This window comes from Trichinella spiralis, assembly GCF_000181795.1.
Source record: "Trichinella spiralis strain ISS 195 chromosome Unknown Scfld4, whole genome shotgun sequence".
Lineage (NCBI taxonomy): Eukaryota > Metazoa > Nematoda > Enoplea > Trichinellida > Trichinellidae > Trichinella > Trichinella spiralis.
Window position 1 is genome coordinate 6897565 of NW_003526943.1, and position 15338 is coordinate 6912902.

At 34.7% G+C, this 15338-nt stretch overlaps 7 protein-coding genes across 7 annotated transcripts; 5 read left to right on the forward strand and 2 right to left on the reverse strand.

The window, feature by feature from the left end:
* Nucleotides 1–440: 440 nt before the first annotated feature.
* Nucleotides 441–3084, forward strand: Tsp_01701 (putative integrase core domain protein). The gene is given in 5 exon segments (XM_003377461.1): nt 441–601; nt 702–817; nt 1049–1334; nt 1346–2840; nt 2884–3084. The coding sequence occupies 5 exon segments, from the start codon at nt 441–443 to the stop codon at nt 3082–3084; spliced, it is 2259 nt and encodes a 752-aa protein (XP_003377509.1).
* Nucleotides 3085–3896: 812 nt separating this feature from the next.
* Nucleotides 3897–6917, forward strand: Tsp_01700 (putative PAN domain protein). Its single transcript, XM_003377462.1, has 6 exons — nt 3897–4185; nt 4270–4608; nt 5009–5341; nt 5561–5674; nt 5749–6069; nt 6583–6917. Exons 1-6 carry the CDS (start codon nt 3897–3899, stop codon nt 6915–6917), a joined length of 1731 nt encoding a protein of 576 aa, XP_003377510.1.
* A 1251-nt stretch (nt 6918–8168) lies between these two features.
* Nucleotides 8169–8894, reverse strand: Tsp_01699 (ornithine aminotransferase). Its single transcript, XM_003377463.1, has 2 exons — nt 8513–8894; nt 8169–8281 (listed from the first exon to the last, which is right to left on the reverse strand). The coding sequence occupies exons 1-2, from the start codon at nt 8892–8894 to the stop codon at nt 8169–8171; spliced, it is 495 nt and encodes a 164-aa protein (XP_003377511.1).
* A 114-nt stretch (nt 8895–9008) lies between these two features.
* Nucleotides 9009–9532, reverse strand: Tsp_01698 (ornithine aminotransferase). Its single transcript, XM_003377464.1, has 2 exons — nt 9452–9532; nt 9009–9347 (listed from the first exon to the last, which is right to left on the reverse strand). The coding sequence occupies exons 1-2, from the start codon at nt 9530–9532 to the stop codon at nt 9009–9011; spliced, it is 420 nt and encodes a 139-aa protein (XP_003377512.1).
* A 1894-nt stretch (nt 9533–11426) lies between these two features.
* Tsp_01697 (hypothetical protein) lies at nt 11427–12614 on the forward strand. The gene is made up of 4 exons (XM_003377465.1): nt 11427–11486; nt 11614–11684; nt 11817–11950; nt 12532–12614. The coding sequence occupies exons 1-4, from the start codon at nt 11427–11429 to the stop codon at nt 12612–12614; spliced, it is 348 nt and encodes a 115-aa protein (XP_003377513.1).
* A 79-nt stretch (nt 12615–12693) lies between these two features.
* Nucleotides 12694–13296, forward strand: Tsp_01696 (conserved hypothetical protein). The gene is made up of 5 exons (XM_003377466.1): nt 12694–12754; nt 12818–12846; nt 12921–12941; nt 12967–13127; nt 13179–13296. Exons 1-5 carry the CDS (start codon nt 12694–12696, stop codon nt 13294–13296), a joined length of 390 nt encoding a protein of 129 aa, XP_003377514.1.
* A 1428-nt stretch (nt 13297–14724) lies between these two features.
* Tsp_01695 (dynein light chain LC6, flagellar outer arm) lies at nt 14725–15192 on the forward strand (the record flags this gene model as incomplete). The annotated part of the gene is made up of 2 exons (XM_003377467.1): nt 14725–14850; nt 14911–15192. Coding segments are annotated over exons 1-2 (408 nt in total), but the record flags the coding sequence as incomplete, so codon positions are not given.
* Nucleotides 15193–15338: the final 146 nt, after the last annotated feature.

Below are 15338 nucleotides of genomic sequence, written 5' to 3' on the forward strand. Positions count from 1 at the left end.
TCTCAGACCATCGGCAAAACATGATCAATCATGCATATTGTCACGAAAGATTAAAGTAACAGTTGTTATCGAAAACTTTCCGTACGAAATGGAAATTGACGCTGGCTCAGAATACATTATTCTTTCCGAATACATTTTCCGAAAGGTGTCACAAGGAAGAAAAATTCAGTTGGAACCGATCACTCTCAAACTGGCAACTTTTCAAGTTGAAATGGTAAAAGTGAAAGGAAGCTAGCTGTTCAGTGAATGTGCAATGTGGAAATATCCATCGCACACTGACACTTATTGTCGCAAAAGGCCACTGTCCAAATCTGATCGGGCTTAACTAGTTTGAACCTCTTGGCGTACATCTTAGTGGTGTACATCATTTGACGTGAACTCCTCCACAAATTTCAGAAGTATTGCGAAAATACCAATCTGTATTCACAGAGGAATTGGGTATGTACGTTGGAAAACCAGTCTCTTTAGACTTGGATCTAAACGTTACCCTGATTTGCATGAAGGCGCGAAAGGTTCCCTTTGCATTAAGAGAAAAGACTGATGCAGAATTGGATAAGTTGGTTGAACAAGGAGTTCTAGAACCAATGAATCATCCAACACAGTACGCATTTGTGGAGATTACAAATGCACTATAAATAAGGCTTTGAGAAAGCACGCCTACCCGATTCCTGCTGTCAATCAATTGTTAGCGTCACTTTCAGGAGGAAAAGTCTCGCTAAATTAGATTTAGCACAGGCATATCAACAATTGACAGTTGACGACGCTACAGCTGACGCGCAAACAATCATCACTCATCGTGGCGCTTTTCGAGTAAAACGTTTGCAATTTGGCATCAGCGCTGCTCCTGGAATATTTCAAAAGGTCATTGATAAAACTGTCGCTGGCATTGAAGGAGTGTAGCTATACTTTGATGACATCCGCATTGCAGCGAGTAATGAGCAAGAGCTAGCAGACTGTCTGGAAACCGTCTTTCACCACTTTGAAAAAGCCGGACTGCGACTTAAATCAGATAAGTGTAAATTCTGTCTTCCGCGCGTTGAATTTTTAGGCTTTAAAATTGACGCAACAGGAATCCATCCTGCTAAAGCAAAGGTGCAAGCAATTCAAGACGCTCCGACTCCAAAAAATAAACAACAACTGCAAGCCTTCTTGGGACTTCTAAACTTTTACCATTCATTCCTCAAGGACAAGGCTACTGTTGCAGAACAGCTACATCGTCTGCTTGACAAAAATGCGAGGTGGATATGGACCAGCAAGCACGAAAAAGCTTTCAGAGATGTCAAAAGATTGTTGTCATCCGATGCGGTTCTAACACATTACGATGGTAAAAAGCCGTTAGTATTAGTATGCGATGCATCGCCACATGGTTCGGCGCCGTTCTTTGCCACAAGTTGTCATCAACGCAAGAAATTCCAATTACGTTTTACTCACGGACATTATCCACGATGGAAAGAAATTACGGACAAATTGATAAAGAAGCATTGGCAGTTATTGCTGGCGTAAAGAAATTCCATGAGTATCTGTATGGTCGACAATTCACTATCATAACAGATCACAAACCACTGTTTGGATTGTTCGTGCCAAAGAAGGAAACACCTCAAATTCTGTCACCAAGAATGTTACGTTGGTCGATTCTTCTGAATGCATACGATTATACCATAAATTACCGACCCGGCAAAGAAATAGCAAATGCAGATGCACTAAGTCGTTTGCCAAAGCAGTCGACAGAAAATAACGACTCACACAACCCAGTTATTCTTTCGTTAGAGACTATAGACAATTCCCCGCTTCACAGCAAGGATATTACACGAATAACTGCAAAGGATCCGATTCTCACACGAGTTTTAAGCTGGGCATGGAGGAGCTGGCCGAAATCTGTATCAGATGAACGATTGAAACCTTACGTGACGCGTCAACATGAACTCTCAATTCACAATGGTTGTTTGCTATGGGGCAGTAGAGTGATCATCCCACTCCAAGCACGTCACAAAATTTTCAAAGAATTGCACATAGGTCATCCAGGCATCGTACGAATGAAAGCGCTTTCCCGAAGCTACGTTTGGTGGCCAAAATTGGACAGTGAAATCGAAAATTTGGTAAGAACATGGGAACTGTGCCAACAGTCTAGAGCTTCGCCACCGCACGCGCCTGTGCACAAGTGGGAATCTCCAAGAATTCCGTGGTCTCGCATACACGTTGAACTAGCAGGCCCCATTTACGGCAAGAATTTCTTAATCGTTGTGGACGCCTTCTCCAAATGGCTTGAAGTCAGAGTACTGAAAAACACGACATCCGAATCGGTGATATCATGCTTGAGACAAATTTTTAGTATCCATGGACTCCCTGACATTATCGTCTCCGATAATGGTACACAGTTCACTTCCCACATCTTTCAGGAATACTTAAACAAAGGTGGTATCAAGCACATCACGTCCGCCTCCTTTCACCCATCGTCAAACGGTCAAGCTGAAAGGATGGTCCGTATTACGAAGGAATTCCTAAAGAAGATGACACAACGTGACTGGGAATACGACCTCGCGAATTTCTCATTTTGCCAACATGTCACTCCTTGCACGACAGCTGGCAAAAGCCCGGCTGAACTTCTGATGAACCGTAGACTCCGAACTGTTCTGGACCGACTACAACCAGACGTAGAACTGGAAGACCTTGATAAAAATTTTGAAAAGGTACGCACATTCCAAACTGACGATCAGGTATACGCTAGGAATTATTCTTCGGAGAAAACCTGGAAACCAGCGACATTTGTGACTCAGACAGGCCCACCGTCCTACCAAGTACAGACCGAAGACGGTCAACTGTGGCCCAGACACATAGACCAGGTGAGAAAACGCTATGTGACTGCTGAACAAAATCACAGTGCAGAGAAAATCGAATCACAGGAAGATAAAACTGGAGAAAAAAACAGTTGAAGCTATACCTGAGGAAGATACAGCAGTTGTCACAACACCAAGAGAAGAAAGTGCGGCAGCGTCACCATCACCTGATATTGAAAGTGTTGGACAACAGAGATCGTCTACGCGTAAAAGAAGACCGCCAGAACGGCTCAGAGACTACGAATGTTAAGGGGGAAGGGATGTAATGTATTGTGATTCAATGCAATCAAAAATATCTACAAAAAGAAGGCGCATGAACATATTACAGTAGTTTCCACGTCACCAGTGTCTGTGCGTAGGTGTGTTTCCGCGTTCTCTCGGTGTGCATTGTCTCTCTGTGTGAGCGTTATACATTAGCTTGGTACTGTGTTGTCATTACAAGTAAAGTCTCTGCATATATTAATCAGTTCACATACACAACACACACATTGATCTGAACAATACAACGGAGGGTTCATTTATATGAGTGATGTGTATTTATGGCCTACTTATTTGCCTTATTATTCAGCGAAAGATCAAAATAATTTTTAGATATAGTGTTAAAGCATCCACACATTTAAAGTAATCAAATAATGTCATAAAACATAATGCTAATATATCATTCAGTTTAACTGGGCATATAAAATAAATAAAAAATATTTGTATTGATATACTAGAACAGTGAAGTCAAAAAATCAATGAAAGTTTTCAAAGATATTATGCATTAATAAGCACAAATTAAGAATTTTGTAAGTTGTTTCAACATAAAATTTATGCAATTAAGACTCTTCAAATATGCCATAATCAAATATGTTTATGCACCTATTATGTAATCTGCGACATTTATATTAAAATGTGTCTTTATCAGTCTACGAAGGCTCATTTAATAAAGATGCAGAAGTGTTACTTCAACACATCTTATCTTTTATTCTGTGCTTTTTGCAGTTTGTTGCAAGTATATAAAGAAAAACTGCGCAATGATTTTCTCAAAAATTCTGTTTTTAGGTTTCATACAGTTCAGAAATGAAAATTTATGTTCCAGTGATAGATAAAATTTGTTTATTGCAACAAATAGGAATTCGAGAAGAAATTCTGGACAGCATAGAACTATTTTTGTTTAAATCTTCTTTCAAAAGTTGTATTGCGAATACCTACTCTGATTTCAGTCCTTACAATTACAGCCTATTTGCCTATAATGAAAAAACATCTTCTTGCTCAAAGTTACATGCAATGCCAGAAGAAAACATCATAGTCAATTGCAGTGAGCAATTGCACGATTTGCAGTTTTATAAAGTAACACATTGCTTGACAGGTAGTGTGCAAAGTTTAGTGCTAAATAGTTATCTGTTTTACCTCAATATACACATAAAAACTTTTATGTAATATTTTCATGTAGCTGAGGGCTTCATGTACTCTTTTGAAGAAGAAGTTGAAGAAAATGTTAACAAAATTAATGCAGTTAAATTGAAAGCAACGGCAGAAATTTGCATTGTTGAAAGGCATCCTTTCAGTGAAAACTTTTTGCTGAAACGCACCAAGATGTTTTTCCTACAAAGTTTAGAGCTGTGCCTTGCACACTGCAGGGTATTATCAGTGCGTGGCAAGTGCAATGCAGTGTTGTTTTCTGGTGAAGAAAGAGTTTGCCTTCTATTACAACAAAATCAGCCACTGCAGAGTAGAGATGTAATGAGGAAAAGCGCATCACAATTTTTTACAGTGAATTACTGTGATTACAGTGAGTTTGAAAAAATTGTTTTAATTAAATACAAATACAAAATTTTATAATACATAAACAATTTACAGAATTTATTTTTCTTTCATTAAAATTTGTTTATGATTTAATTTCAAAAATATCGTTACAATTAAAATGTGCGTATTTCTGGATTTAACAGACATTTTAGCGTATGATTAAATATGCATTAATTTTGAAACATCGATAGATGAGATTAAGATTTATTCTGTAATGCAAATATTTGAAATTCATTGCACAATTAAAATTATTCTGAATTCTACATTTAGATTGCATTTGGCAATGATTTTAACAAGGTTTCATGTGTTGTTCATTTTTTTCTTTATGTTTAGGGCATATTTTTGAAAGGAATAAAAGTTCACCACCATTCATAATATGCTTTCAGATATGACGGAAAGCTCACAAAGAAGATATTACAATGGTAGTGGAAAAATAATAAATTTACATGTTGAATCAATGCGAGTTCAATGCACATTTCATGAAATTCCTTTGCTCAGAAAGCACATGAAACACCAGTTCCTATTATGGAATTCGATAAATTTTCGATATTGCATTCAATTCTGCGTTCAGCAGTTTCAGAGAAATTTATGCAATGCTGTTTACTTCGAAGCAGAAGAAAAAACCTGTTTGCATCTGTTGCTTAACGCTAGTCAAGCACTTCATGAATATACAGAAAGCAGAAAAGAAACGATTCATTTCATAGAGAAATGTGTTGAAGGTATCAAGAATTTAAATAAACATATTTTCAGATAGTGCATTCCACTTTTTTAATTTATTATATTATTGCAAAAAACGTTTAATTAATATAGCATATATGGAATTGATTTATAAATGTTTGCCACCTCTTGCGGAAGTCTAATGTATTCTAATAATTCCACATATTTCATATCACATGCTATAGATAGAAAGTATGAAATAAATACTAAATTTATTCCAGTAGCCGAACAACAAGAATATCAGCAAGAATCTGTTATTAATCGCATTCAATCTGATGAAACAAGCTTATCTTCTCCATCAAGACCAAGAAGCAGTAGAACACATAATGTCCATGGTAAATTCATTTCTGCATGTAATAATATCATTAATTTTAGCAGATTACGTTGAATCCGTTCTTTCTTTTTGTAGAGCAAGAGCTAGATTTTTTTCACTACGTAGCAGCTGAAGATGTTCATGAACAATATACAAAACTTTATGAATTTTTTGAAGTTTGTAAAATTCAAGTGTTAAATATCGGCATAATTCGAAACGCTTTTGCAATTCAAATTAGACGAAAAATTTATTCACTAAACAGATGCCTACACATATGCAGACGGCATACTTCATGTATGGCAATACTGTACTCAAAACTCGATCACCAATGCAAAAAAATATTCAAAGGACGAAGCGGCAATTTAATATTGGTTCAAGATGATGAATTGGTTCTAGCACTGAAAGAATGTTTTAAAGGTAAAAATTTTATTCTGAAATATTTTTGATAAATTAAAACTTTGTGGTACATATATTCATTACTTCAACACAGAATTATCAATTTTTCTCATTTTAATTAATAGTTTCATAAGTCGCTTCATTATAGGAAGGGCAGTTGCATTAATTGATGAACAACATTAAGAACTAGTAATCAAATGAATAATGAATTAATTACGCGCATTAATTAAATGTTCATAAACCTACTTTTATGCAGTTTATTAGTCCAATAATGGCAATGTTAAATAAATAAAAAACATCTTTTGTTTAATTTTAAAAATATGCAATGACCCAATTAATAGAGCAAAATAATTAAAGATCTCTGTATGAAATACTTCATATTTGCAAAAAAAAAACTTCGTGGATCAAAAAGCAAATCATATCTGTGTACCGACATTCAATTATTGTATAAATTTCAGTTTTGAGAAATGCAGATACATTGTTCATTCTTTACAGTACATTTTTATGAAATATGCTTATAATTCTGTTTAACAGATCGCCCTGCTGAGCGAAAATGCAATGCTGACCCAGTAGTTTATTATTTTAAAGAAACTCACGAAATTTGTGCTGTCGAAATTTACAAGCAAAAAAATTTAACATCCTGGGAAGTAATCACGATCAGTAAAGATGTCAGCAATTTTCGAGTATGCTTATTAAAATGCATTCTAAATAATGAATGCAATGCGATCAATTATTTTCTAACAAAAGAATGCTATTTAATAAAGCCAGCAGAGGAAAATTTCATTTTCGTTGTCAAGGATGATTCTATTTTTGCAGAGGTACTGTACTGTGAATCAGGAACTTTGGTTGATGTAATTCGACAAAAATAATTTTGTTTTGATTTTTCCATTATATTTATGCAAATAAACAGTGCATTCATGTCTACTGATGCTTTTCTTTATTTGATTTTAGTTTTTCGTAAATATAAATATGAGATGCATATGCGGGTATGCAACAATAGACTAGCAAAGAGTACATGATATGAATATTTTCTTGGAAGGTATTTACTATAATATTTTTTTAATAATTTTATAGTTTCCTGTTTAATAAATTATAAGTCTGCTTCAAAACGCAGGTTCTGATAACAAGAGTTCACCTACATACTTAAATTGAGGTTTCTATTCATAAAAAGCTGAATCATGTAAATTCATGAAAATATACGATGAAATATGAAATGGCGAAAAATGGTAATCCATGGTAAATTGAGGAATTTCTGAAGCAAACGCTAGAATACAAAAAATCCACTGCTATATCATACTGAAAAATTAAATAAACAATCAGCTTTCTTTATTCATGTTTTAATTGTCAACATGACTGAGAATAACTAATACAGAATTATTGGCATTGACTTTAGAGAATTCTTATTACATGAGTTATAAAATAAAAGAAATAAATTCTCAATCAACACTTAAAAATGCCAAGCAAAAGGATAGCAGAACGTGCTTTCGATCCACGGACCTCTGGGTTATGGGACCAGCACGGTATCCCTGGGCCACTCTGCTGTTTCACTTTATTTTCATGTATTTATTTTAAAAGAAATATAAATTATGACGTTGTACCTTAAAACATTGCTGAAAGAACTCTGCAATCTTGCAGAAAATTTGCATAATCAAGTCTTATCATTATTTCTTTGTATGATGAGAAATTCAATATCTTTATTGCTTTATATGCATATTTCAGCATTTGTCTTCTTTTTATTTATTAGAAAAACTTTTTTCATAGATGTATTTCATTGGTGAACAATTATGAGATTAATCTATTCAGTTTTTAGCACCATACATTTTGAAAAACAATTCACATTTGACAGTTATGAAAAACAAGTTCTTAAAACACTGCTTCTCAAGTGAGTGTATTTCAAATATAGCACTCTTAAATGTTATCGAAAAATTACCTGAATTGATTTGATTGATAAACTGAATAATTTTTTATTTGCAGTGCAAAACATTACTGCCAATTAAACAATATAATTTATTTTATTTTATTCAATACATGTATTACAAGACATCCCTCCCACAAGAAGTCACCTGAAAAAATCTTTTAAGCATTTACTGCTGGACAAAAAACTGAATATGTTTTTTGCATTACGCAAAGCATTGAAGAACATGTTTTATGACGGAGCATGCTTCTAGCATCTGAGACTCGTCGATCACCAGTGGTGGAGCTAATCGAATTTTATTTCCATGCGTGATTTTGGCTAAAAGTCCATTTTTTAATAAGCAGATGCATAATTCTCAAGCATCACAACCACTGTTGATTTCTATTGCGTTGAAAGGACCCTTGCCGCAAACAGCTTTTAGAATTGCACTTGGCAAGTCATGCGTTTCTTGATGAAAAAGTTATTCCATCTTGAAAGCGTTAGAAGCTAAATTTTCTTCATCGACAACTATTACAACAACCATCGTAATTCGGCAAGCTAATGGATTACCTCCAAAAGTAGAGCTCTGCTGATCTGGCTTAATGTTAAGGATAATTGAATCATCACATAAAACCGTTAAAGTTGGATAACAACCGCATGATACCGTTTTATCCAAAATAAGGATGTCATTACGAACATTCTCATAGTAAGAACACAACCATTTTCCAGTCCGTCCTAACCCTGTTTGAACTTCATCTACAATCAATAAAACGTTATACCTCTGACAAACTTCAGCAACTTTTCTCAAATAACCACCATCTTTTGCCGCCCTGACGCCTGCTTCACCTTGAATAGGTTCAACCATAAAAGCAGCAACATTATTACCATTCGTGTTCAGCACTTTTTCAAGAGCCGCCGGATCATCGTATGGAATAACTTTGAAATCAGGCATAAAAGTACCAAACCCGTCATAACATTCCTAATCCGTGCTTGATGAGACAGCGACTAATGATCTTCCCCAAAATTTGCCTTCAACAAATATCACTTCAGCTTTATTTTCTGGGACTTACTTCGCATTATATGCCCAACGTCGAGCAAGCTTCATTGCACTCTCACAACCCTCAACGCCGGAATTGATGGGTAACAGTTTGTCATAACCAAACAAATTTGTCATAAATTTTTCATATTCTCCTAAAACATTTGAATTCGTCCCACGTGAGCAAAGTGTCTGCCAATCATCCTGCTTTTTTAACGCTTCTATAATTTTCGGATGACAATGACCTTGGTTAACTGCTGAATATGCAGAAAGAAAATCAAAGTAACGTCGTCCATCTACAACCCAAACAAAAATGCCCTCACCACGCTCCAACGCCACTGGCAGTGGCTTATAATCATGTGCACCATGCTATGCTTCAAAATCAAACACGGCTTGTGATTTTGCACTGAACATTACATCGTATTAGGCACAGCATAAATACATCCAACCGATGGGAAAAATCTCTGAGAAACTATGATAGCTGCATATTTCAGCTCAACTTGTCGCAACAATTTGCCAGCAACCATAAACAGATTTTCAGGGTCGAATGACATTCAAAAGTGTTAATATTAATTCATACTAACTCTCAAAAGAAGTTTATAAAAGTTTGTTGGATAACTTCACAATGAAAAATTACGTTCATCTTTCAAATCAATTTATATAAGCACTTAAATATATTTAAATAAGTTTCACCTAAAATTCAATCAGTTTATACAGAAAATAAATTGTTATTCAAAACCAAATCTAAGCAAATTGAAATTGACGTGAAAAATGTTCTATCATAATAATGTAGAAATACAAGTTGAACATTATAAATGTCAGCTCAGTATTCTTTCAAACTGTACGGTTGCAAACTGCCGGCATGTTTCGTGAATAATTTTATTAAGGCATTACGCGTTGTTTGAAATTCATGTGAATGCTTGCTTCAATATTTACTTCCATTCATCAACATATCACTATCAAATTCCTCCCTGCTGTGGAACGGTTTTTCTTTTGGACCGAAATGGAGGTAATGATTTCTTTTCTCTATGTAACGACCTGCCGGGTGGTGCCGTCAGATCTGCATCTGGGTCCGCGCCATTTCGTCGGCCGTCGCTCTGTGCTTTATCCGTCTCGCTTTCTCGTTGGCGTCTTCTAGTCGACATTCTGGCAACACTTCTTGACTCGTGCACCTTCGCACTACTGATTTCCACGTCGGTCGCTGCTCTTCTTCCTAGATCTCCGGGACGGCGTCTGTCACGACGCTTCTCTCACGATATTGCGATGCTAAATTGCTATCACTACTTGAGAAGTTTCTGGCTCTCCAAAATCCGGACTCCTTGTACCCGGCTCGTGGAACCAAAAAATGTGTAATAAACGCAGGGAACAATACTACACTTTTAATAACTAACAATCATGTTCTAATACTGACTGTACTTCTTCGCGCCTTATTCGTTCTAGTAACGAATTGCGCCCCTTTCTGGTTCTTCATTCCCGTGTGATAGCTGCTGCTTCCAAGCAAATATCGGTTCGCACAAATTTATTGCACTCAGGAAAAACGACCATCAGAGAGAAACAGTTTTACTGACCGAATTCAACATCAATGATCAAGCAGGATTACTTTGCAAGAGACTTGGTGAGACTTCTTGCTGACTTTTTGATCAGATCCCCTTTCTTCTCATCTTCTCTCAAATATATATGTGTGTGTGTGTGTGAATTTCTGGTAAAAATGACCTAGTTTTGCTGGTAAACATTCTATTTCTAACAATATTCATTTTGCATATTAATTGTAACGACCTGCCTTCCAGGAATAATGCATTTTGCTTATAGTAGGCCGCTCCAGAATTTTGGAATTTCACACATTACAATGTAAATTTTTATGCACATTTAGCTCGATGAAAAATTTTACATTTATTTCTTACTGCACAAATTTTGAATTTTATTTATCAGAATGCAAATTTCCTATTTTTGGATTTATATAAATGTCTTAAGAAAACAGAGTTCACATGTTTCAAAAGAAAAATGTGAGCATTTATGGAATTCCTTTTTTAAAAGAGGAATGTACCATCCTCTACTATTATTATTTTTAGGTGGCAAAATATACTGAATTCCCTATATTCTCATTTTGAGAATTATTATTTGAAGACTGAAGAGAAGAAATCTTCATCTATAGAAGAATCTGCTATAGAAGTACTGCGAATGATAGAAATTATATATGTTTGCGACCTAATAAATAATAGCGAGCAGCAAGGAATAAATGCAGATGGAGCAAAACGACCACACTAGTTGGAAAGAATGCAGACTATTTCTAATTCAAAGAATTAATTTTACTGATTCGAAAGTTCAAAAGTGCATTTTAATAAAAAAAAGAATTCTGGATCACACACTGCGCTCAAATTGGAGACATCAAGATAAAAAAATGTGCACAAAATACAGCACATCTTCAACAAAAACATCCAACAAAATTTTATGGAGCCCGGCGGCAAATATACTCAAATGAAACAACTCAGAAGCTTGGAAATAACAAAGGTACATTAGAAAAATGGATCTGTCTGATAAAAAAAATCTACACTACAGTAGCATCTGAAATGGTATGCAAAACAGAATTGTGATCACTAAGAAACTTCAATTTTCAGATATGTCACAATTTTTTTAGAAAAACCAAAATGGTATAATTTACGAAAGCGTTGCAAAGGAGAAGGGCATCGCATTCAAAACTGCCCACTTGTAAGTCAATGTCATAATTCAATAATTCGTTTTATAATTAATGGCAAAGTTCACAGGTGCACTGTAAGTAAGCGATTCTCATCCATGCCTCCATTTTTACAAATTCAGAAGCTAATAACATTCCACTCTGAGGCTGTGGCGCTCAGATGAAACTCATTCTGTAAATCGGACGAGCGAGAAGGATGTCGGATGTACGGGACGAGAACAAGGCGCCAAAAACAAACGAAGGCAACCGTGCAGCAAAGGGAAATATGCAGGCACCATTGGTGAAAAAAGAAAAAAATCGTAAGTAGCAAACTTTGACCAATTTGTACAATAAGCAACAGAGGAAAAGTAACAAAATGCACTGAGAATCATTTGTACATGTTGCGGAGGTACAGTGGAGAAGGCATAAAAATCTCATCTTATCATTTTCCACCATCATAGCATAGGATAGAAATTTAACTGGAATTGAATTCATTAATAAGATAGGTGATTCTGAAATTTCTTTAATAAGGCTGCTAAAGGGAGTAAAACTGCGGTATATTGCATGACTGCAATGTCATTTTCAAAATTATTTGCTTGATTTTGTTTTAAGCATCAGAGAGCACTTTAAAGAAGGTTTTGAGCAGAAACAAAATTGCATTTTTAGATGTTCTTTTTTCTTCATCCAATATATTTTCATTTCATTTCTTTAATTCCAACTATCAAATAAAAAAAGACAAAGTTATTTTGGATACGCCATGACACATTAGTTTAAATAACAGCAATTTCAAATAAGATTTACATGCAAATGCAACATATGAGATTTCTGTAATTTCAGTTACATACCATTCTACAAATATATTAAACAACATGATTGTTTCAGGAAAAAATGAAAATTTAACAGAAGAAGAAAGGATCATGCTGATGATGAAAGAATCCACTGAAGCATACGATCCAAAACAGTAATCAAAACACAGAGTTGTGATCATTTATAAACATCATCTTTTAATTATGTAAAAATTCCTCAAAGGAAAAGAAAATCAGCATGGTCATCTTACTGCAAGCGGTGCAGGAAGGAAGGGCACTGCATACAGAATTGCCCACTGGTATGTTTATGACATAATTAAGAAATCAGCTTTATAATTAATGGCAAATTTTCAATTTTTCAGCTGCATTACAAAAGAAGAAAAGACGGACCGTAAAAAATGGGTATCTATTCATTTAAGCAAAATGTGCATGATAATACTATTTATATATGATTTCATATATCAGGACAGCGGATGGAAGTCCCGCGTAATCAGCCGCTGATGTATGAAAGAGCCGCAAGCCGGGGAGTGTCAGCAAGACAGGGGATCAAATTTCAGTCGACATACCTTGGGGCCCCTCTGTGGCGGGAGCCTTCTTATATATTGGAGCGCTGAGAACCGGTGGATCAGAAAAACAGCAAAGTGCCGATCGCAGACTCTACCGAAGCTGCGAGTGTGGACGAAGTAGAAAGTGCAGACGAAGTGCCATCGAGGAGTAATGGAGAACGCAGGCCGGAAGTAAACCTGGCGAGCGACTGCCGGCCGAAGTCCTGAACTCAGAACCGATCCGCCAACCCCACCCGGCTGGTCGTTACAATCTAGGCTTGATGATGTGTGATTAACATAAGCATTTAATAAATCTTTTCTCATCATATTCGCACTTTTTATTTACCATAATTAACAAAGTGTACTCTTTTATAATTGCAGTTCAACTTAAATGATGTCTGTTATTTTAATGTCAGAATTTCATTTACTCAGTAATTAAAGTAGATGTGATTTTCATTAATACTCAAATAACTGACCATTTCTTTAGCAGTTTGCAGTTCATGTGCGCTTCAAACAAATTTGAGTGGGAAGCCAAAGACAAGAAACACTGCAAGTGTTCAAAAGTAGTTGCATAATATATCACGTATCATTATTTTTATTAATCCTTATTTTCGCTTTGGTGAACAACAGAAAATTCACCCACAAATGTTTCGTCAGTTCTCAGTTTCGAAACCGTTTAGGGATATGAAGTGCTACAGCTGATCAAAAGGCTTTTTCAGCTTAATGAAGATAGTCAATAGCCGGATTCTAGAAGGATAAAAAAAGATGTTGATTAAATGAAATTGATTGCTATCATACTTTAGTACTTTTCATATTCCGCATTGCCAGGCTGATCTTTTACCGTCGCATTATACATTTCCACAATGAAATACAATAAAGTACGTAGCTATTCCTAAAATATTGATTATTACGCAAACAAATTGGAGAACAAATGAATTATAAAAAGAAGAAAATGCTAGAAGTTTTCCGTGATTGTAAACCCAGAAAATGTCATCTGGAATACTTTTTTATGATATTTAAAAATTAAAAGTATTATGAAAGATATGAAAATTTTAAAGAAAACATTTTGCGTATTGAAACATGAAAGTAATTAGGAATATCGTGCTATATATTATCTGCTGGTTTATTACATGTTACCATAAATTTCTTATTAGAGATTTGAGAAATGAACAGTCAGCTTTTTTGATCAGCAACTCAATTCTGTGAAAACTATTTTATATGTGTGCTACAAATTTGTCAGCAATATAACAAACGCTTTAGAAAAACAAAGGATACATTTCTGAGTATTCGATAAAAAATTTCATCTCTATATATACTGTTTTGCAATAATAGAACATCTATTTTCCTAAAAAAAAGAAAACTATTTGCAATTGTTCAAAAGAGAACGCTGTTTGAAAGTTTTATAAACATGTGTAATTTATGATTTTTACTTTGGATCTATTCATTACCTAAAAAAATCAATGCTATATATCAACCTTTTGTTACACAGAATTAACAATAATTCAAATTATAAAAATTCAATTTAACATTGAAATTACGTATATTAATACCATAATAGTGAAACAGAACCATATTTCTAACTTCAATTTTAAATAGAATATTAAAGTAACATTAAAAAATATGTTTTGTTTAAAGTATTTAAAGTGTGGCCAAAAATGTTTTAGTCAATGAATGGTTTAATAAATTGCACATTTTCCGCCATTCAAATTTGTTGAAAACAGGCAATGGCTTACAACTGCAATGTTCGGAAGCAAAAAAAAGTGACTGTATCCATTAGATCAACCATTGCTCATAATGGTACATCAAGGGGAACACAGTTACATTTGGAAGATCCAGTATTGATGGGCAACGTAAGAAATTGTTAATAATTTTCATTTTTTAGTTATTTTATTTCCATTTTTATAATCAAGGTGAAACGGTCATCAATTGACAAACCCACTCCTGAATTGGCTACTTTGAAAGTTCTAGCTGAATTTTACAAAGGAATATTAGGTTTGGAAAATGGAGTTGATGAAAATTTCAAAAATAATTTGACAGTTCTGGATAAAACACACAAAGTATTCTTGAACCCAACTTCTGTAAAACAAATTTTGCTCAATGACAAAAATGATCCGCTGCCTTTGACAGAACCTGTTGGTGTTAACCTTCAAGATTTTAAAACAGAAATTTTGAAGCTCCAAACCAATGCTAAGGTAAAGTTTCCCTTTCAACATCAGAAATATCAACTAAGAACTACAACTGTTAGGCAAAATATTTTGTTTTAATTTGAAATATTATACAAAATTGCAATAACTACATTTTTATAGAATTTACAAAATGAGGAACAAGCATGCGCATT